This window comes from Idiotropiscis lumnitzeri, chromosome 5, assembly GCF_059441095.1.
Source record: "Idiotropiscis lumnitzeri isolate Australia: NSW breed Sydney's pygmy pipehorse chromosome 5, RoL_Ilum_1.0, whole genome shotgun sequence".
Lineage (NCBI taxonomy): Eukaryota > Metazoa > Chordata > Actinopteri > Syngnathiformes > Syngnathidae > Idiotropiscis > Idiotropiscis lumnitzeri.
In genome coordinates, this window is record NC_142395.1 from 5,414,233 (window position 1) to 5,438,411 (window position 24,179).

Consider the following 24,179-nt stretch of genomic DNA (forward strand, 5'->3'; position numbering starts at 1 on the left):
AATATTCATTGGTATCTGGTCCATATGTACTGTACCTATGACTCCCTTTTTTCGCTGTTCACCAAAAATGTTTTGAGTGTATTTGTCCAGTCAGGGGGAGGAACAAGTGCAAATGGCCACCAATTGCAAAAAACATGTTTTAGCGTGTTTAGCGTTTAGTGTTTTGGATAAAAGTTGGTTCCGCAGACGGCAATAAGTGCTGGTATTTTTCCAAATCATTTCTTTTTCGCCCTATAGCCGTTATTTACAATGCTCATGACGCCTTGGTACATATCAAAGTCTTTTTTTTTTTTTACCCTTTTTTGTTTTGTGATGTCACACAAAGCTTTTGCATAGATATGAAGGCTCAGGGTGTGTTTGGAAACACATTCAGAGTGCAGTCCGTTCCACTCCAACCATTCGGAAAATCAGAGCGTTGTTCGAATGTGCTGTTCAATAATTTAGAGTGCCAGAGCACGCTCTGCCCGTTCTGACTGGTGTCTTGGAGTGGCCAGATTGTCATATGGGATGAATAGAAACTGCACATGCGAGATGTGAGGGTTGTGGAAGAAAAGTTAAGCAATGCTTACGTGTTGTGTTTGGTCAGTGCTCTTCCATTATCGTACTGTATTAAACAGTGGAAAACAGCCGTAATTGTTTTTCTGATTTATGCCTTGCAAGAAAAAAAACATTGTTCAGAGAAGACAATCGGTAAAGGGTGTTCCCCCACCATAGAGTTCACCTATGTGGACCCACTCATCACAGATATTGTGGCTCTCTTGAATCTCCTCTGAGAACACCAATTGAATGGTTAGTCCGTTCTTGTGAAAAAAATTAAATGATTGCTGTCGATTCCAGTGATTGTTTTATCGTGAGACATTATATTATAAGACAAAATTAAACTTAATGTGGTGTCCTGCTTTTTGGAGCCTCTGTGTTTCCCTACAGGGCTTGGGCGGATCCCTCTCATCGCCCTCCTGATCGGCGCACCTGCAGCTCATCACTGACAATCATCCAGCAGATAAAAGCTCAGTGCAGCCAGGAGTCAGGCGCCAGATTATCCTGCGTCAACTGCGTGCCTCCTGCATGTCTGCCCAAGCACCGTGTTAACACCTGGAACCTCCTGAAGCTGCATCGTCCTCTCACCTGGCCTGCCTTCCACTGGACCCCCCGCCTGTAACAACCTTCTCCACAATAAATCCCTATTCTTTGCCATTGCTGACTCCGTTGCTCTTGGGTCCACTTTTCACCTCCACGGCTTCAACACAGCCGTAACAGAATAATCTGGCCACAATGGACCCAGCAACTCCGGATCCCCTCAGAGAAGCGCTATCCCTTCAAGGTAGGCAGCTCGGTCGCCATGAACAGATACTTCATGTACTTATGGAGAGCGCACAGAGTTTACACCAGCAGCTTGCGCGCCTCTCCTTCCGGATTCCCTTTCCTGCTCCCCAGACCCCCCCCCCCCCCCCCCATGAACACTTCCCCAGTGCCCTCTGCCTCCGGGTTGCCAGTTTACGGAAGCAAGGAACCTTTTGTTCCTACTCCTAAGCCATTTGTCGGGGAGCTCGGCTCCTGTAGTCAGTTTATATTAAATTGTTCCCTGGTTTTCCATCTACAACCAACCAGCTACCCCACCAACCGAGCTAAAATAGCATTCATGGTTAATTTATTACGTGGCAGAGCAGCGAAATGGGCACCCGGTAAAGGGTCGGGAAGCCACTCGACGCCTGTTAGCACTGCGGCAGGAATCGCAATCAGTAGCCGACTACTCCATTGATTTCCGCATATTGGCTAAAGAGTGCGGCTGGAATGAGTCTGCGTGAAAAGGAATTTTTGTTAATGGACGAACGGAACATTTGAGAGATGAACTAGCTGTTCGGGATGAGCCCACTTCTCTCGAGGAGTTGATTGCGTTAGCTATTAAAATAGATAACCGGCCGAGGGAGTGAAGTGAGGAAACATTTGGGAAGGGCGGCAGACGGTCTCTCCCCGTCTGTCTTGCCCCAGTTTCCTCCCGTTCGGCGTTGTGCCCTCCTGCCCCGCCACCGCTGGACAAGGGGAACCAATGCAGTTGGGAAGGACGAGACTGGATGCCCAGGAATGCCAGAGACGCGTCGCAAATGGCCTTTGCCTTTAAAGCGGTGAACCCGGTCATTACCGCGCCACCTGTCTTCTGTGGCCAAAAGAGATGGTTCGCCAATGAGGGAGAGCCCATTGGTGAGCCAGATTGCTTCCGCAAAAGGCTCTTCACCTAGGATGTCGGTCCCCTGCAGTGTATTAGGTCAGAAAAAATCTTTGTCGGTGTCCGCGCTTATCGACTCCGGAGCGGATGGCAATTTTATGGACTTGGCTCTTGCCAAACAGCTCCAACTCCCTTGGGAACCCCTCTCTTCCCCCTGCTGGGTGGTGGCCCTGGACGGACACTTGATCTCCCTTGCTTCCCACCAAACTATACCATTCACACTGATCATTTCTGGAAATCACAGAGAAACTATTCAGCTGCACCTAATCGCCCTGGGTGCTCGGTTTTCCTTGGCTTCGTTTTCACAACCCCACTATTGACTGGCGACATCTTTCCATTACCAGCTGGAGTAATTACTGCCATTCGCATTGTCTTCGGGCCACTGAGCCGCTTCCCAGTTCTCCTCCCCCGACTCCAACTCCACTAGATCTCTCCACGGTTCCCTCAGATTACCATGACCTCTCCCGCATGTTCAGTAAAGATCTCGCCCTCACATTACCTCCCCATCGCCCTTACGACTGCGCGATCGATCTTCTCCCAGGGGCTCCTCTTCCCACCAGTAGGCTGTACAATATCTCTCGTCCAGAAAGGGAAGCCATGGAAGCATACTCCCTCGCCTCCGGTCTCACTCGGCCCTCTTCCTCTCCCCTTGGAGCAGGTTTCTGCTTTGTTAAAAAAAATTATTCTTCGCTTCGCCCTTGTATCGACTTCAAGGGACTGAATGAAATCACTGTTAAAAATAAATCCACACTCCCTCTCATTGACCCATCTTTTGAACCGCTTTGCGAGGCTCATGTGTTCTCCAAATTGGATCTTAGAAACGCTTACCACCTAGTCCGCATCAAGGAGGGGGACGAGTGGAAAACAGCATTTAATACTCCACTGGGACACTTCGAATATCTGGTCATGCCTTTTGGACTCACCAATGGTTGTTTTCCAAACTCTGATGAATGACATTTTAAGGGACATGCTGAACCGTTTTGTTTTTGTCTATTTGGACGATATCCTCATCTTCTCGCGCTCCTTTCATGAACATCGCCAGCATGTTCGGCTGGTCCTTCAACGCCTGCTTGAAAACCACCTTTTCGTCAAACCAGAAAAATGCGAGTTCCATGTCTCCTCTGTACACTTCCTGGGCTACATAATTGCAAAGGGTCAACTTCAACCCGACCCAGCCAAGATTCAAGCCATAGTGGACTGGCCCATCCCCTCCAACCGCAAAGAACTACAACGCTTCCTGGGATTTGCAAATTTCTACCGCAGATTCATTCGTAACTACAGCAAAGTAGCCAGCCCTCTCATAGCTCTCACCTCAACCTTGAGCCCTTTTCGGCGGCGTCGCAAGCTTTCAGTCATCTCAAGGAGCTCTTCACCAAGGCCCAGTCCTCAAACATCCGGATCCGGCACTCCAATTCATAGTGGAGGTTGATGCCTTGGACACAGGAGTGGGAGCTGTCTTGTCCCAGCGGGATCCAGGGACCCAAAAGGTTCACCCATGCGCCTATTTCTCTCGTCGCCTGTCTCCTGCAGAGAGAAATTATGACGTCGGCAACCGAGAACTTTTGGCAGTGGTGTGGGCATTGCAGGAATGGAGGCACTGGCTAGAAGGTACCCAGGTTCCCTTCATTGTTTGGACTGATCACAAAAACCTGGCCTATCTTCCCTCTGCCAAACGGCTAAACCCTCGTCAAGCCCGCTGGTCACTCTTCCTCAGTCGCTTTAACTTCACACTCTCCTACCGGCCCGGCTCTCGCAACACCAAACCGGATGCTCTTTCCTGACTCCATTCTCCATTTCTGATAACTCTGACACCCCAGAACCCATACTGCCTCCCTCATGTCTTGTTGGTGCTGCCTCATGGGAGATAGAGCAGGTGGTGAATGAGGCCCAGTGGGACCAGCCCGACCCCCTGACCGGACCTCCTAACCGCATCTACGTCCTTCTGTGGGGGCATTCCTCCAAACTTGCCTGTCACCCCGGCGTGTCTCGGACCCTGCGATTCATCCGAGATCATTTTTGGTGGCCCAACATGGCCCGGGATACGAGGGAATTTGTGTTAGCCTGCTCTGTTTGTGCCCGGGGAAAAGCTTCTCACATCCCCCCCGGCTGGGCTACTGCGTCCTCTTCCCATCCCTAGCCGCACCTGGTCCCACATCGCCGTGGATTTTATCACAGGACTTCCTCCCTCCGATGGTAACACGGTCATACTCACCATGGTGGATCGTTTTTCTAAATGCGTTCACTACGCGCCCCTTCCCAATCTACCCTCGGCTCTGGAAACGGACAATCTCCTAGTGAATCATGTGTTTAGACTCCTTGGCATCCCTGTAGATATAGTATCCGACAGAGGCCCCCAGTTCACATCTCAAGTCTGGAAGGAGTTCTGTAAGGCGGTGGGCGCAGCTACCAGTCTATCCTCCGGTTACCATCCCCAAACGAATGGCCAGACAGAGCGGGCTAATCAAGATCTCGAGGCCACTCTCCGCTGTGTGGTGTCTCGTAACCCTGTGTCCTGGAGTTCAGTCCTTCCCTCGATCGAGTACGCCAACAACTCACTCTCCCGTTCAGCAACAGGTATGTCGCCATTTATGGCTACCAACCCCCACTTTTTGCAGACCAGGAGCATGCCGTAGCGGTGCCATCTGTGAATGCCCACCTCCGGCGGGTCAGGGGAGTATGGAAGGAGGTCAAGGCGGCCCTCGCTCGTTCTGCTCAAAAGAATAAGCGCCTGGCGGACCTTCATCGCACTCCGGCTCCGACCTACGAACCGGGACAGATGGTGTGGCTCTCATCCCGCGACCTACCCCTTCAAACCGACTCACTTAAGCTCACGCCAAGATTCATTGGCCCTTTCCCCGTGGATAAAGTGATTAACCCCTGTGCAGTCAGGCTTAAGCTTCTAGACTCGTTGAAGGTACACCCCACCTTTCACGTGTCTCTCCTCAAGCCTGTCTCCACCAGCTCTCTTAGCCCTCCGGCCGTTCCCCCTCCGCCCACCCGGATCATTGACGACCACCCTGCCTTCACGGTGTCCAAGGTCCGTGATGTGAGGCCCCGGGGTAGGGGTTTCCAGTACCTGGTGGACTGGGAGGGTTATGGTCCGGAGGAGCGGTCATGGATTTCAAGGAAACTATTTTTGGACAATTCTCTGTTGGACGATTTCTATGCAGCTCACCCCGACAAGCCACGTCGGACGCCAGGAGACGTCCATTGAGGGGGGGGGTACTGTGGTGTCCTGCTTTTTGGAGCCTCTGTGTTTCCCTACAGGGCTTGGGCGGATCCCTCTCATCGCCCTCCTGATCCGGCGCACCAGCAGCTCATTACTGACAATCATCCATCAGATAAAAGCTCAGTGCAGCCAGGAGTCAGGCGCCAGATTATCCTGCGTCAACTGCGTGCCTCCTGCCCGTTTTTCCAAGCCCCGCGTTAACACCTGGAACCTCCTGAAGGTGCATTGTCCTCTCACCTGGCCTGCCTTCCACTGGACCCCCCGCCTGTAACAACCTTCTCCACAATAAATCCCTATTCTTTGCCACTGCTGACTTCGTTGCTCTTGGGTCCACTTTTCACCTCCACGGCTTCAACACAGCCGTAACACTTAATTTCTGTCCAAGTAAACTCTTACACTGTTCAAAACATTTGAGAATGTTATTTAGTGACACAGTGACGACTTTTACATGCAGTCAATATTCGGGTTAAGGTCAGAATTCTAGTTTCTGAATGATTTCAGAATATCCAGTTTACTTCCGTGAGCAGTTACTGTACATGTTTACTGCATATGGTAATTGTGATCAGTTGGAATATCCCGACCTGAACATTGGCACACGGACAATGTCATGACGCAAATCGAAATTTCCGCTTACTTTCTACCATCATAAAATACATTATATTCATCTTTTATCACACTCATGATGTAGTCGTTTTTCTCCTCGCTACAAGTGTTGTTCCGTTCTGTGTTTGCAACGTTTGTTTACTTCTGCTTGTGTATTTGCATACCAGATACCCCACAAATGGAATAATATAAAAAATGATCTTTTTGGGGTTTTTGCAGGCGTTGACATAGCCAATATTGCAATATCCTGGTTTTTAAAATAGTTATAGACTGCCAATGATCAAGTCTTTTCATATGCTAAAAATTAAAAATACATAAAATCATAACATAAAAATACATCTGCAGAAAGTATGAATGAAGGACTAAAAGTATCTATCATGTATCATGTACAATACAACCACCATTCCTTCAACTTGTTTTACTTCCACAGGGCTGTTACGAAAGAGTCCTGGAAAAATCTCAGCAGCATTGCATCCATTTGCAATCTTTTTGTTTGTGTTAAAATCAAGGTCACCAATTTCCATCACGCCTGTCCTGGAATCAAGGTTTTCAAATAAATTCACCCATTGTGAGTCCTTAAAAAAAAACTAAAGAAAAAGATTAGAATGAAATTATGCAGACACAAAATGAAATAAAAAACAAAATGCAGTGTATAGAGTAAAAAGCCAGACTTTTTTTTTATGTACTGCATTAAAACACTTCCATAGTTAACCTTTTTTTCAGGTTATTGTCATTGGTTGAAGTTTCCTAAAATGAATATTTGCATAAAATTAATTTTTAGAAGGCAACTTTTTGTCATTTTACAGTATTTTAAAAAAAAAGTTATATTGAAATATATTGTATTAAACTTAGGGTGCTTCCACTTTTTCAGCATGCAGGATACTCTTGAAATAACCAAGTCTGAAAGGTCTACCGCCCACTTTAAAATTGCAGAACTAAAGAACACATACACATTATGTGTTCTTTACAGGACAGCGACGATATGATTATTCATGAATATATTGAGATTTCATTAAGTCAAGCCAAGTCAATTTTATTTGCATAGCCCTTAATCACAGACAGTCTCAAAGGGCTTTACATAACCACAATCGACATCCGCTGATTTTATCACCCAGGAGGGCAATGAAAAACTCAAAACCCCATTAGAGAAACCTTGAGAAGGGACCACATATGGGGGAATCCCCCTTCCAGGATGACCAGGCTGCAATGGATGCCAAGTGGGCAACATTTGACACATAAAATGATGCTATACAACGTTAGCTGAGATAATGTGAGAGTCAATCAAATGAAGTGCCGCTGGAAGATGACTTCAGTGGAGCGGGTCCTCGTCCAGGGCCGTAATCTCCATGGCAGCACCTCAGAGGAGGAGCCTTCGATCTTGTACCGGTCAGTTGGTGTAGAACAGCCACTTCCAAGTGAATCACTATCACGTAATTCCCAAGCCTGGGAACTGTGAACAGAAAAAAAAAAGAACAGAAGTAGTAAACAGACCAACAAGTAGTTCAACGAAGTGCTGAAATATAAGTAAATCAGATGAGGTGCTGCATGAAGACGACTTCGGCAGAGCAAGTACCTCCCCGATTGGTCAGTGCCGTAATCTTCATAGCAGGTCACCGTCACCTAATTCCCAAGCCGGGGAACTGGGAACTGGCCAGTGCCGTAATATTCATAGCAGGTCACCATCACTTAATTCCCTAGCAGGGGAAGAGGGGGCAGAAAAGAGAAGAAGCGGCAGTAAACAGGCCAACAAATAATTCGATTAGATGCAAGAGTATATAAATAAATTTATCAAATGACGTGCTGCAGGACGGCGACATCAGTGGAACAGGTGCCTGCCCAGTTGGTCAATGCCTTAAACCTCCTAGTGGGTCACCGTCACCCAATCCTCCAGCTGGGGGAGAGGGGGCAGAAAAGAGAAAAGAAGCGTCAGTAAACAAGCCAACAAATAATTAAACTAAATGCACAAGAGTATAGATTTGTCTTTAATAGTGTTTTGAACATTTCTACTGAGGTGGCGTCTTTAATATCTGTGGGTAGTGCATTCCAAAGCATGGTGCCCGAATAGAGAACGCTCTAGAACCTGTGGCCTTCTTTTCGGCTCGCGGGATCACTAAAAGACCAGCATTTTGTGAGAGAAGGTTTCGGAAGGTTTTGAATTTCTTACTCTCTTTATCACAAATGTGCTTTTACTATTACTGACTGTTTAACTGTCAAGATTACTCATAGCCTATGCTTTTTTGTAATTATTTTTTTCAAACATGAAATATACTAAAAAAGACATAAATGTGTCTGTAAATTACATAAAATGAAAATCATACAAACATACAGACCAAACGTAACAAAAACCAACAAAGAGAAAGTAAAGACAGTGGTCAAACCAATTTACCCACTAAACACGTTTCCATTCCTCCCCCTTTATTCTCCTGTCCACATCAATAATCAAAAGTGCTTTATCCTATTTCTATTCTGTTATAAACATTTTTTCAAGAATATGTTCTATGCAGGCCCTCTAGTTGAAGCAAGGCATTGTGATTCATATTGCGAGTCAGCTAAGTCAGCAAAATCTATCCGTCTCAGGGGGCAGCAATTTTGTCACTTCGGTCAACTAAAAATGACATCAGGGTTGCTCAGGGCTCTACTGACGGCCAATCATGACTCAGCATCAGAAAACAGGTGAGCTGTGATTGGTTGTTACCTGAGCCCTGAGCAAATGTAATTTTTTTTTTTTTTCAATCGACTTAAGTGACAAAATGGCCACCCACCGAGATGGCTAAAAATGGGCATATTTTGTTGTATTTAAAAAATGTAATATTAATCATAATGCCGTGTTGCAACTGGTGGGCCTGCATAGAACATATTCATTCAACATAAAAAGTCTCACTCCACATACAGATATACACAAGCTTTTCATTGTTGTCCTTGAGTACTTTGTCTTTAAGTTATATACTGTGTGTAAAACTCATTTTTGTCACAGGCCATATTGTAGTTAAATATGACAATTGGATCTGCGATCAAGTCTGTTGCTATCCTAGTAATGAGCTCCCCGTATTAATCAATAAAAGCACATGAAAACTTTGGCTTAATGTTTTGCTGTAAAATTATGTAAAACATAATTAATTCTTAATTATATATTATTGATTTATTAATTGCCGGCACGGTGGCTGACTGGTTAGCACAATGGCCTCTCAGTGAGAGACAGCATCGGCCGTGGGTTCGATCCCGGCTCCGGCCATCCTGTGTGGAGTTTGCATGTTCTCCCCGTGCTTGCGTGGGTTTCCTCTGGGTACTCCGGTTTCCTCCCACATTCCAAAAACATGCATGGCAGGCCGATTGAACACTCTAAATTGCCCCTAGGTATGAGTGTGAGCGCGGATGGTTGTTTGTCTCTGTGTGCCCTGCAATTGGCTGGCAACCAGTTCCGGGTGTCCCCCGCCTACTGCCCGAAGATAGCTGGGATAGGCTCCAGCGACCCTAGTGAGGAGAAGCGGTACAGAAGATGGATGGATGGATGATTATTAATTATTAGATACAAATGTACATACATGCCTGCCTGTACGGTTAGGGTCTCCATAGTCACAGACAACTTCTCCTGCATTTTTTGTGGTTGCAAATCCTCACAAATTCTGCCTTTTTTTCTCATCCATTATCTGTTGGTCACATAAACACAGACACGAGAATTAGTATTACAGCCAGTCTGGCAGTATTCTGAAATAAGCTCATATTAAAGACAGTTTTTCATTTTAAAAATGCCTTTTTATCTGTTTTTTGCAAATTAACTTTTAATATGTTCATAGTATGATTAACACATATAGTGGTTGATTTTATAGATTCATTTACGATTTTAATGGATGGACGTGATCATCATCATCGATGAATCTAATTTCTGCATAGTTTGAAGATATATGCTTAGAGAAGAGCCAATACTATGCATAGCCCATGTTAATGGAGAATTTGTGGAAATGTATTACTTACCTTAGATTTTACCTTTTGATTATGTGGATAAAAGTGACGTGTAAAGAAGTGGTGACAGTAGAGATGGTACAAGTGTGAAGATACAATCTCATTGAAAAAGGTCTGTTCTTGTTGAAAAAAAAGCAGCCAGCCGTAGCAAAACACAACTGAGACAACCTGAAATTGACTGTGAAGCGCCACGTATATATACACAAACTGAACAGCACCCTGGGTTATGATTGGTTCTTTTACTGTGTTGGCAATACACCCATGAAATTACTCTGTAACGAGAGTCCAGACAGGACAATAAACTACCAACACAAGCCCAGTATGTGGTCAAACATACCTGAATTTACATGTTTACGCGCCCTTGTTGTTCTCTACAATTAGCACTTCTTCATATATAAACGTGTGGAGGAGATACATTTTTCAGCTATTCAGGCAAAAACAAGAAAATAAATCGAATGTGATGACAGATAAGTGAATGGATAAGTAGTAAATATCCCCCCTGTGTGTAGGAAAAATAGGAAAATTTGACTGAGAATCGGGTGTTAACCCTTGGATGTAATGAATCTTACAAAAGTTGTAATTTGCCCATACATATCTGTAAATAATCTTACACATTACACATTGTTGGATATTTTCACACTGGTTATAAAATTGTGGGTGATGATTGGCAATGAGATGGCTGGAGATGATTGGCGATGAAATTATCTCAGGTGAAAAGTATCCATCCATTTTCTGTACTGTTTCTCCTCACAAGGGTTGCGAGGGGTGCTGGAGCCCATCCCAGCTATCTTTGGGCGGTAGGCGGGGTACACCCTGAACTGGTTGCCAGCCAATTGCAGGGCACACAGAGACTAACAACCATCCGCACTCACATTCATACTTAAGGGCAATTTAGCGTCCCCAATCAACATGCCATGCATGTTTTTGGAATGTGGGAGGAAACCGGAGTACCCTGAGCCTCAATCAAACCCACGACCTCTGCACTGTGAGGCCACCGTGCTCACCAGTCCACCGTGCTGACATATGATGTTGATGTCAAACATTAATATTTTCTTCTGTGCAGCTGTTAATTGCTTTGAAGAAATGCCACTAACATTTGCAATCTATTTGTACTTCAGATGTACTTATGGAATGGAAAATGGCAATGATTTGTTTTTCTGTTGATGTTTTAAAATTGTATAGCATAACACACATGGCTGCACCCAACAAAAGCCTTGGGCCGTCAATTTAAGTCCCCATTGTGGAGCGTTCCAATCCTAATGATGACATTTTGCATGATCGTCAGGGTTTGTCCCAAAAACTGTTCTTGAACTATTCAGTCCACTTCAGTTGGTGACTTGCGGAGCACACCATGCACATATTAAGTTGACAACTAGTAATAAAATAAAACAATAAGTGTGTTTAAGTGGTGCACTTCTCCACAGCTACGACGGCCAGGGGACCCCTTCGCAGGGTCTGTGATTTTCTGGGCAACAACTTCAGAACTTTCAAATGACATTAAGAGAACTCACATTTGATAACTGTCACTAGAACAAAATATGTCAAGTTTGCTCTCATTGGTGATCTCTGGGAGAGATGGGTCCAGCTCCCTCCACAATTGTTCAACTCTGGTCAAGAGGCGACTGGAGTTGAATGTTTTCTCATAATCATCATGGACTATAAGAAAAGAGCAAAGGAGGTGTGGACAATCTGGACAAGCCACCTACACTTGCCCGCGACTGACTGGGAGATGGTCAATGGTTGCGTGATACAACATTCTTATGTGTCTGCATACAATGTATTCGTGTTGCGGACCCGCATTCACCATCCACCCCCACGCCCCCCAAAAAAATGGAAATAAGAAATAACAAGTGGTGAATGTTTCTGGAGAAGATAGGACATTTCCTTCCTATGGTGCATATGGAGCAAAGGGAAAGATTACCCGCAGACCCAGCCGCTACAAGCAATTGACGGCTGCAAATCCATGCCCTCAACGTCACAAAGAGGATCGACATCCTCGTCAGCCAGCACTGCCTCTGAATCAACCAAAACAGCAACAGCCACAACCCCAGATTCGATGAGGTCTAATTTTTTTATAGCTGATGATACAAGCTGGTTGAAGCCCAAAATATGTAGAAAACAATACTTTTTATCATACTTGAAAATGAATCTTACAACCTAAAGTGGAAATCAACGCAAACATATTTTTTCAAGAATATGTTCTATGAAAGCCCACTAGTGGAAACAAGGAATTCTGATAAATAATGCGTTGATGGAATAAGCACAAATCCGCCTGTTTTTGGCCATCGCTGAGAGCGGCCAAGCAACAAGACTGCTTTAAGAAAAGAAACAAACATTGACAACTATGTAAAAGTCCATGTATATTGGTGGGGAGGTGAATGGATCCTGTTTTCTTGTCAATCACTGTGCGGAGCATGACAGAAAAAGCTTGTAAATCAAATGCATTTATTTTGTTACAGTAATACTGCCATGTAATGTGTAATTTTTTAAATGTATTGGTGAATGCAACTTATTTGGTTTCACTGATACATTTGCAACCCCAAAAATAATGTTTTGTTTTCAAAGCAATTTCTTTAACCTGGATTTATAAAACATTTACACTCAAGGCTGACTTAATTTCTGTTGGCAGCTTATTTCATTTGGTGCAGCATAACAACTAAATGCAGGTTCAACTTATTTACTTATTTACTGCAGTGTTATCAGTGGAATGGCAACTGTACTGTAAAGAAGGACCTTTGATACCTCTCTTTTCCTCATTTGAGGGGAAGAAATGGGTCAATCGTGGAGCTGCTCAGTGCTTTGATGGTATTTCGTATTGGGTGTGAGTAATTTTCCATCAGAATTTTTTTTTACAATCTGATCTTCCATGATTTTCTTTTCTATGCCACCATACAAACAATCAGTTATACAAGATGTGATTGAAGTGCAGGATCCCATTTTTAATTTAAGACATTTCAACAAAAATATGGCGTGTGGCACCTGGGAATTTTATGCTGAGTGTCTTGATTTTCAATTTTTAGGACTCAGACGTAATTGTGCTGAGTGACATAATTGTGACTTTAACCTTTTTGACTATTTCAGTTAAAATTCTTTGCAGTAACGATTGTATGAACTGCTGCTGTGCATTTAAGGAAGGAGACGGAGAATTGTAGCAAATTATCACTCATCCCTGTGATACTGTCAATCAAATTCTCATTTAATTTGAAAGGCTTTTCAATAAGGTTTCTGCAAAATTTGAACCTTAGGCATATACAGTGCAATTTTCAGCAGTGTGATTGACTTATTTTTCCACTGTCAACTCTGTGGAGCTTACTCTAAAATGCAATTCCAAGGGTTTTTTTGTTTGGCAACATTATGAAAGGTGTCACATTTTGTCAATTAAAGTAACAGCTTCAGCTGTTAGAGTAAGATTGTGACCTGATTGAGAAAAGGTATTCATACAGGATATACGGCACATCCTTTACCCTCCAAATATCTCTATATATTAAAAATTTCATGAATGTCTTCTATTAAGTCAGTCATGAGTGCCTGACCATAAGGTGTAAGGTGAAAGCCAAAAGCCGCATCACAGGGGCAAATTGTGCGCGATGACTCCTTCCCCAAAAATATTTTCATGAATGCCATAATATTTACAATGTTCTATTAAAAGTTACATTAAAGGCCTCCTTTTTTATATGCCCATTAAAAATTATCACAATTAGAAGGCCTAAAAGTGCCACATGTGCGATTGAGCATTAATGTGTATCATGGAGCGGAAGATGATGTCTACCGGTCCAATTTCATTGGCGTGTCGTCTCAAACCTTTATTGTTTTCTAAGTGTCTATCCAAACTTGGGAGGTGTGAGGGCCACAAATGTACAAGTAAGATGACAAACCTGTCCATAAGTATTTATTGTGCCTTACAAATGTTACATATGGGAATAAAACTATTTAAATTATATAGAAAAGAAATCTATCAGGTAAATTCAGATTTGGCTAAAGTCAAATTTCAAATATTATCCACAAGCCCACCAAATGAGCTTGCAACATTGAATCACCGCAGAATCAGAAAATAATTGGATGTGTCGCTCATTTCCTAGCCATATAGCAAACAAAGAACATGTAGTACTATTAGCAAGTGCTAGTACACGATGAGGTATTATATACTGTATAGCAATAAAAGAAACTCATTTTATTACATCTGTCTCACACCCTTGACGATACATTTTAAACTGAACTCAATCTGTTTTTTCAACCTTGACAACAAGTTTTTGAAAGCTCTTAGATGGCGACACTTTCATTCATTGCAGCGCATTTGAAACGGGTTGTTTTGGAAGGCGACGAGCTTCCTCCCTGTGGCTGCTTGGTTGGGACATGGATGTCAGCTTCAGGAAGGAACTGGTGAAAAATGAGTTAGGGATCCCATAAAACGCAGACAAGGATTATTGAAAATATCATTGGTGACTAAAAAAAAAACAAGGAAAACAAAATACGCTAACCCGAGCAATAAAATAAACTGACATGGAAAAATAACAGGATTACGAGATAGCTATGACAAAAACTAGGAGTAAAAAAAATTGAACACTTGGCACAAAGGTCGTGAACAAGTTAGAATAATCTGACAACTGTTGTAGGCATCCCCATGAAGTCCATTGATTGAAATGCGCCACAGGTGCAACACTGGAAAGAACACTTGCACTCATTCAGGTTCTGGAATAAGAACAAAACGACAACAGGTCTGAGAGCCCAACCATGGCAACGGACAGTCAGACATTTTACCGGAAAATCTACACGTCTGCACTAGCTAGTTTGAATGTGGCAAATTGTCATTGGTTTGTTCATTTGTGTCACATGCAGGTGCTATGCATCGCATACAAACCAATAAAGTTTTGCAATGCTCTGTGTTTATACTTCTCATCCAACCACAATCAAAATCACTTTTAATCATGCGAGCACACGATTCACCCGGATTGGTGGTTTGAAGAATGATAAATTGGAATGAATACATTCCAAAATGAAATCGTAACGAGGCTGATTGATTGACTAATCCACCCTCTTTGTCTGACGCAGCGAAATTTGCCAGGCCTGATGACTATCCCTCGGAGCCCCACTTCGAGTGAGGATGAGATGGCCCAGAGCTTTTCTGATTACTCCGATGACTGCGCCTCTGAAAGCTCCCATGAAGAAACCATTTATGAAACTATAAGGGCCACTGCGGAACCTTCGCCACACCACATGGACGACATACACATAAACTCACAGGTCATCCGCGTTATCATCCCCGACCTGCAGCAGACGGTGAGTGACTTTGATGGATGCCACAAAGGGGGAGAGGGAGCCTTAGATACTATAATACACACTTCATTTTATGGTTTTTATTTTATTTTTTCAATTTTCTTATAGAGATAAAGTATTCCTCGCCCGTATTCACTAGAGCTCGTGCTTGCACCGGAAATCTGCATTCTACGGTGGCCGAGAAAGGTCACAACAATTGCAAAAGTCAAATCACATCAACATTGAAATACATGCTATTGCAAAACCACAACAGAAATGCGCAAGCCACACCACTACATTGAACCGCAGCGCTCTTGCAAAAGCTACAACACAACGGAAGTACTGAGGTAACGGAAGTGAGCGAAACTCCCACAGAAGGGGAAAAGACGCAATGTTGTAATTGTAATAAAAAATAAAATTGCTGTTTTATTGTGAGAGCTGGTGTCACTGTAGCAATGTCAGAAAATATTGATGCTGTTTTTCAAATTGTTTATTTGTATTTCGTATCCCTATTAACTTTACATAGGCCCTTTAAAACTGCATTTTGTATTCACTTGAGTTTGCTTTGTCTGATATTTACATTTGTTTTATCGTCTCAAACATGAAAGTGGAGAAACTATCCCAAAAAGTAAAAATTTTCATGTACAGAGGCAGGCTCACGCCATCACTTGGAAACGGAAGCCATGTTGTCTGCAATGAAGTCCCGCAAATTTACAACTACACCATTACTGGTAGTCACATTGAATGTGCGGATGCTTTGCATTCATCACATATTTTTCTAATGCGAGCTGAGGGAATTGTGCATGTTTTATTTGCATTAGGTCCTCACAAAGCCATCAGGTTCACACATGGTTTTTAATTAAGCCCCAGAGTGTAATAAGATGTATGGGTCTATCCCTATTTTCTTGTTCCCCTGGGCATTTTATGGTGTATAATTACATAATGCACTATCTTCCCTGTACGGTATAGATAACCAGGAGAGTTAACGGCCCAAGTGAATTATTAAATATATATTGAATTGAAATGCTGGTCTCGCTTTAAAAAAAAACAACAAAATTAGTTTGTTACCATCCAGTTAGCTAGTGTTGCGGATGCCTGTCGTCATCCATGCAGTCCAATACGTTCGCGTCTGCCACCATTTGAAGACAATTCATGAAGCTGTCAGCGTTGCAGTGCGACTTCGCAGCCGAGTGGGGCCACATTGGAACGTAGAAGTTTCGGATGAGTGGTGTCCGCGTAGTCCAGAGCGGTCTTGGTGAAAAAAGCAAGTCAAGCTAACGCTTATGGCTGAAATTGTAATATAAAATGACCTACGAATTATTTCATCGTCGAAAGAATTGGAATACAAAATATAAAACTCAGAACGAGTCAGAGCTGTTACGTTCCAAGGTAAAGGACGTGTTGTAGGTATTAACGTCTTCTCATTCCCACTGCAGTCTCTGTAAATATCCTGACTGGTGCTTTTATAACGTGCGTCCTCACCATGATCAGCAAAGAAGCAGTGTGCCACGTCCAAACAGCAGAATCTCTGTACCTCTGCTCACTTCCACAAGTACTCTTTCTCATATAAATCAGCCACAGAGAGGTTAATCCTTTTAATATGTTGAAGAGGATAGGGATGTTCACATGAATTTTGGTGCCAATTGATCACCGTTTTTGGATGTTATAAGCAATAAAAATACAACGATTTCCAATAGTGTAATGTAATTGGTCCCTTTAACAACTTTTTTAGTATCATTGAGAGACATTAAAAATAGGTGTTTTACCAAGTCGTCACTTATTTTCTTATTTCACCAAAATGAATGGTTAAAAAAGTGTCATGATCCGTGTCGGCATGACAGGTTTTTGTTATTGTTTTTGTGTGCATGCTGTTGTGTTTTTGTTTGATCAGCTGAGTAGGGGCGTTTCCCCCCAGCACCTCGTCCTCACCAGTCACGCACCTGCTCACCGTTAACGATCACACACCTGATGCCCATCTGCTCCCCTGATTCCCGGACTATTTAAGCTTCCCATGTCATCAACCCGGTGTCGGGTCATTATCCCGTTTTGCTCCCTGTTGCCCCATTACGGACTTTCTCGACTCTCGCTTTTGATCACGTTCATGTACTTGTTATTGCTTTTCGCCCCCGCTCCCGTTCCTTTGTATTTTGTCTCGGTTTTTGTTATCGTCCTCGCACAAGTCTAGTCACGTTTAAGTTGTTTTTTGTTTTCGCACCCTGCCCCTTGGTTCGTCCATGTACCCTGGTTTGCCCTTCGGTTGTCACTAATTAAAATCCCTTTAATTTACCCTTATCCCTGCCTCCTCGCATTTTGGGTCCACCTCCTTCTCGCCGTACGGCGATTGCATCACCTCCCCTTCCTCGCCGTACGGCGGCCCGTGACAAAAAGACAATGACAACTAATTTCAGTTCCCTGATCAAAAATATATAAACTGAGTTTGTTATAGAAAAACAGGCCATCTTTCCTGGATAATTCCTTTCAATTTGTTCAGATTAATAATTTTCAAATTGCGCTGATATTCTTAACTACCCCATTAATGTTTCTTTTTTGTTTTTCCCCTTCTACTGCTCCCAAAACCAGAAATGTATGCGATTCAATCCCAATGCAACAGTTTGGGTTGCCAAGCAGCGGATCCTGTGTACACTTAATCAAAGCCTGAAGGATGTGCTCAACTATGGCCTTTTCCAGCCTGCCAACAGTGGGAGAGATGGCAAGTTTCTGGACGAAGAACGTAACCTCCGAGAGTACCCTCAACCCATCAGTAAAGGTGTTCCATGTTTGGAGGTACATATTCCATTAAGATATTTATTGTTACACTAACTACATTTGGAAGCAGAAAACACAACATGCACATTACATGTATTAGTAATAAATGCTTATCAGGGTTTGGGCGGTTTCCATGTGCCTACTTCTGATGTAATTCCGTCATGTTGAGACGTTAGTGAGCGATGAGCGCTTAAAGGGAACAAAATAATTCACTTTGACTGGCCATTACTGAAGTCAGCTCTGACCATTCCCACAGCACCGCAGCACTTCCTCTCGCAGGACTATCAGCCTGCGCTCGTCTGCTGATCTAACCTGCCCGCGCGCAGAGATATGTCACAAGCGGTGTAGTATTTACACCAGCCATGAACATGAACATGAACATGAAGCTCTTGCTGGCCTCACATTATAAAAAAGCACGTACATGACTATGACTCAGTTTATAATTTTCCTCCAAGTAATGCATTACAAAGTATTGCAGAATTGCTGAAGTCAACTCTCCAATGTTAAACTGTTGTGAAAATAACATTAGGGCCAGAATTGCTTCTAAAATTAGTGTGGCCATGTGACAAGACCTCCAAAGTAAATTTCTTCATCCACCACATGTGACTGACGTGAATATACACATCCCTAGCATGCAAATATTTTACAAGAAAATGTCCAACTTCAATGAAATTATCATGAAAACATCTAACATTCTACATATTTATGTATACGACATTAGAGACAAAACCTTCCTTCCAAATGTTGTAAACACCTGCATTCTAGGATTGTAATGGTTATTCACTCAAGTCCGTATTTGATTAGATTCTTGATTTTCAGTTCCCCATTTGGATTTGATTCAATATTTTATTTATTTATTTAATGGCTACCACGCTCGTCTCGTCTCTGTGTGCTCGTGTGATGCTGCAGCGATCCACAAACAAAATAGACATTGATGTTTAGCGCAAGTATGTAAATGTTTAGTGCATCTTGAACCAAAAACTATACACTATGCTGTCGCACTATTATTATTAAAATAATTATGAATACGAAAATAATTAATTGTACACTTGTTTCACTTTTCTTGAGCACCAATCCATTTTTTTTTATGTAAAAAGGAATGAATCATATGAATAAAATTGAGGAAATTCACTGTTCTAAACAAAACTAAAATCATCACTTGAATTGATTTTTAATTTTGTTAATTTTGTTTTTATTTAACCTCAATACAAAACATTTTGTTTTGTTTCTCTGGTATGCATGATATCACGTCAGCATTCAAAATGTGGTATGTGCCTAAAAATTAATCGAGGGAGACAAACGGAGAGAGAAACCTCGAGCGCAATGCGCATCATAAAACTCATTGCTCAGCAAAACACAATTGTTACCAAATCAGCACGCATAACCCTTTTTTCAATATTATTTAGCACTGTAAATTAGTATATTTTGATGACCTTGGTATGTTATGTTTTATTGTTGGGAGTTGCCGTTAATGGCTTGTGGCAAATGCGTCATGTACTTTAGGTGGTGAAATTTCCGACTTCATTAACGCAACACGCGGTGTGTGGTCGGAAGTTAGCACTCATGCTCTATGGAGGACTGAAAGTGCCAAAATTAAAAAAATTAATACACCATGAAATGTTTCATCAAAATTGTCATTAATTAAATGTGGAATTAAATAAATAAATGTACCATTAATTAATTAAATCACCAATGATTATATGTAAAAAAAAATCTCTATAATTTGTTCTGTATTTAATGAATCATTTCATGGACTCGCGTTAAAGTGTTTCATGAATTCATTTTATCTGTCAAACTCGCCCATCAAAGTTTGGTGGGCAGGTCCTAACACTTGATTGGTTGGGGTGCTCATCAAGACAAGGCAAATCAATTCCAAAATAATAGGTTGATGCCAACCGATTGTCTAGTGAAAATATTTTGATACACGGAGTGACGCTATTCACCTCTACATTGGTTTGAATTCTCAAGCAAAACAATTAAATACGAGCCTTGACTGCTCAATCAAGGGAGCTCATGTAAGTCCTCCATCGTCGTAGCCGCCATGTTTGCAACCACTTCAGGACCAAGAAACGGCTTAGACAAGAATGGCGAATTTGAAAAAAATTCATTCATGAAACACTGCAACGCTGGACCATGAAATAATTAAATAAATAAATAATTAATTAGATACATATATAATTAATTAAATACATAACAAATTAAAAACTGAAATTATTAATTAAATACAGAAATAATTGGGTGCCACAATCCACAGTAGACACTATCACGTACAACAACAGGACATTGTGCGCGACGTTCTATCAGACGTACACGTTAGCCTGTGCGTGCTAACTACAGCTAGCTTTCAGACCCGACAGTAAATGTCCTTTATGAATGTGGTTTATCACTGATGTGTTGCTATGAAAGGGAAGTTTACAATGTATTAAGTAATTGTGCGTGTGCAGGTTGTTTACAGAACAGACATGAGAGAACGGCTTTGGTTAACATGGCGTTGCGAATCGATTCTTCTATTTTTTTATATCGATGCATATTTTGAGCAGTTTATTTTCCATTCTTTTGCTGAAAGGATAATAATTCAACTTTTCAGATGTTTGTGTTTATCATTACAGTTTCGCTACAAGAGCCGAGTCTACAGGCAGTCCAATTTGGATGAGAAACAGATTGCCAAACTGCATACAAAGGTAAGAAGAATTTGTCAACAGCAGAAAAAAGCTCTCCAAAAAAGTACATTGTATAATTATTACCTGATAATATTTAGCCTTGAGGTTAATGTAGTTGCTTTCAACTGGCTCATGCACAGGGGAAAACACATTTGCTATATACCTTGGGAAGTTGATAAAAATTGTATGATTTAAATGTACTATTTTTCTCATGACAACACAGACTGGCAGTAGTATGCTGATGACACAGTGTGTTGTGTATCAGCAAAGAACAACCCATAAACCCTCAGTTATCTTAACCTGACAGATGGTTGCTGTTTTAATGGCTGTAAAGGAATCACTTAACAGTCAAATACAACAAAACAGCATTAATGTGTTTCTCGATTTGGTCAATTTTCACGTTACGACTGACACAAAAGAAAATGAGGTGGTCAAAGATTCTAGATACATGGGTATCACTCTAAAATAGTGCCAAACTGAAAGATGCACGTATAAAGCAGTTGTCTAAAGCTATCCAAATCATTCTGAACAGTTTTTGACAGTCTCTTCTACTGCATCAATGCTTGGCTTAGGCCACTGAATCAGCAACCGCGACATTTTCCAAGATTAGAATATTTTCGATCAGAAAGCCACAAAAACGGTACCATTGTAAATTTATTCCAAAATATACTATTTATGCTTTCTCTAATTTAGTTTAAAAATAATCCTTTTTAGAACTGGTTTTTAAATTCTAAGCCCTCATATGCGTTTGGGTCAAAATTCCAAGTTTAGCAATGTAAAAAGTACCATTTGCTTTTTTGTACTGGAACGAGGCTTCGTCTAATCCTCAGACACATTTATTTTAACCCAGCCAAATTAATTTTCAACACCATTTTAATAAATTCTAAACGTCTGAAAAAAGAAAAGTGACATTTGTCTTGTTACGGGTCAAATATGACCTAGCAGTGAATACAGGCTGTTTAAAAGCTTTGGGTTGCTCTATGGGTGGAAATATGACTCAATGTGCCACTCAACACGCAGACACAAAAACACATGCAAAGACACAGCACACACACAGACCCGCCACCCCTTCCCCACATGAACTCAAATATTCTCTTAGATTATTGATACATGCGCGCTCACACATACACATAGGCCTTCACCGCACATGAACTCAAACTTTCTTGCAGCATATTGGTCTATTTTGAATACAAAAACAAACATTGGCATATATAAACAGGGCTTAGGCGTAATCCAATCATTTGCATTTTGTCAGTGCTTCAGTCAATGTGAGCAAGATGTTTATGAGGTTCTGGATCATATCTTTGGTTATGACAGTCAGTCATCCTAAAGACACAGAGGAAAGTGAAGCTGAGGAGCATATGGTTGAGGATGAGGTTCAGTATGGCCCTGAACAAGAATTCACATCTGATAAGCCCCAATGTCACAGATGCTGAAATCGAGGTCTTCCAGTCAGGAAAATGTGACATTTCATGGTCTCCAAGCCCTCTTGAAACCAATGCAGGGCACAAGGGGAAAACAACTTCAAAATGACTGCAGGGCCTACTAGATACGCTGCGTAGCATGCCCAAGACATCAAGTTCATGGTTGAGTTGTGTTTACCGGAACCTCTTCAGAAGATCCTTCTTGATATGACCAGCATGGAAGGGAAACGAGTGGTTGGTGATAGCTGTTTGGGGTAGTAACCAGGCAGGGGACTCCAGGTGCAGCAAGAGGTGCCAGTTCTACCCCTCTAACAAGGAAAGAAAAAACAGCACCATTTGATTCATGCCTGTAAACATCACACACATAAATATTGTTTCTCAAAGTTCAATTCATGGTTCAAACACATTTTTTTTCAGTGTTTGATTTATGGTTCACACAGACAGATAGAGACACAGGCACGCACGCACGCACACACACACACTTGCACGCACACACACACACCCCTACACGCGCACACCACGGCCCTATTCACACACACATGTACAGACATACACACACTGAGTATTATATTGTAGAATAAAAGGTCAGTGGAGCTAAAAACATTTTTTTTAAATATTGTTTCCATGGATATGGATGCAAACTAAGTTAGCTATGAGGTGAAAAACAATATTGATATTGATATTTGTGGTTAAGTATAACCTAAGAGGTGAGTAGAGGACCCAATAGCAAACAGAATTAGAAATGGCGTTAATAAAGGATTTATTTGGGAGTCTAAGAGGCAGCGGTAGTGGGTCTGTAGGCCAGGCCAGTGAGTCGGAAAGGCAATCCACATTCTATGGAGTGAAGTGAAGGCTGTAGCGAGGCTGGAAGCTTTGAGGAGGCACACCAGAGGGACAAAAACACAAGGAAACAGGTTTGCACCAAAATGACAGAAGTCAGAGCGGAGCAAGTTCGTTTAGTACTGGTTTGAGCTTAAGTACCACAATTGGATAATGGGATGAACTGGCGCCTGATGCGTGGCTGCACTGAGCGTTGATGAGGCTGACGAGCTGCAGGTGTGCAGGAGCCGGCGCTTGAAACTGCAGGGGTGTAACCAGGAAGAGGAAGGGGAGCCCTGTCCAGAGAACCAGAGGCTCTAAAACAGGTTAATAAATGCAGAACCACCACTATCACGATTGGCTTACTAATTTTCAGGCTGAGATAAATCACGGGTCAAATTACTCTAATGATGTGGACAGCTTTCTAACACAATACAAAGGTTAAATGGGCTGGGCCCAGAAGCAGTAGTATCTCAATCAATTAAAAATAATGATAACATCAGGTGTGAGTAAACCGAACTCCGAAAGCGCAGAACACGATTTGGACAATCATCCCTACCACAGGAAATACAATCTCACACAAAAGAGAAACTGAATGAAAGTTACTGTAAAAGTTAAAGTTATTCTGCTGGAGCTGCACAGATGTGGAAAATTAATGCTCATTTTCATAATCAACATTTTTCATTCAACGTAATTTTTTTTTTGTGATATAAGAATCTTTTTTGTTGCTTTGTTTTGTTTTTCTCCCATCATTTTCCTATTTAATGTTATTACTGTATTTCATGTCAATTCTGGCCAATGTCTAAGACTGCAAAATATATCAATCTCAACCTCATTTTCCCAATCTGTGCCAATGTTGTGTGCTTGAATCAGAAAAGATTTAATTTTTGGGTGGCGCAGATCCTCCCATCGACTTAATCATGTCAGTTATGCACCTTCATCAAATGTACACACGGTGGGTGGAGACAATAGCAGCAGGGCATGACAATGACAAATCTGTCAGCACTCGTATTGTCCCGCAGACGTATTTTTGGTCTCTGCACTCTGGAAGCTGAACAAATGTCTGGCACCTTTCAAAGGCAAAACATCACTTTGTACATTTTGAGTCTATTCACAGCCACTGACTGCGATCTGATTGTCAATGGCCAACTCGGCTGATGTGCTTGTGGTGCAAGCGGCACAAGTGTCCCACATACACTCACCGACTGCATGACGTGGTGAAAAAAAAGGTGACAATGGAT

The 24,179-nt window shown here is 42.2% G+C and overlaps 1 protein-coding gene across 1 annotated transcript in view; it reads left to right on the top strand.

Moving 5' to 3' along the window:
• The window catches only part of LOC148336463 (SH3 and multiple ankyrin repeat domains protein 2-like), a 154,500-nt gene that overhangs the window by 38,363 nt on the left and 91,958 nt on the right, over nt 1-24,179 (top strand). The window contains exons 2-4 of the mRNA XM_088296550.1: nt 15,066-15,293; nt 17,850-18,053; nt 20,645-20,716. Coding sequence (XP_088152676.1) covers nt 15,084-15,293; nt 17,850-18,053; nt 20,645-20,716 — 486 coding nt within the window. The 5' untranslated portion in view covers nt 15,066-15,083. The remainder of the gene's footprint in view (nt 1-15,065; nt 15,294-17,849; nt 18,054-20,644; nt 20,717-24,179) is intronic.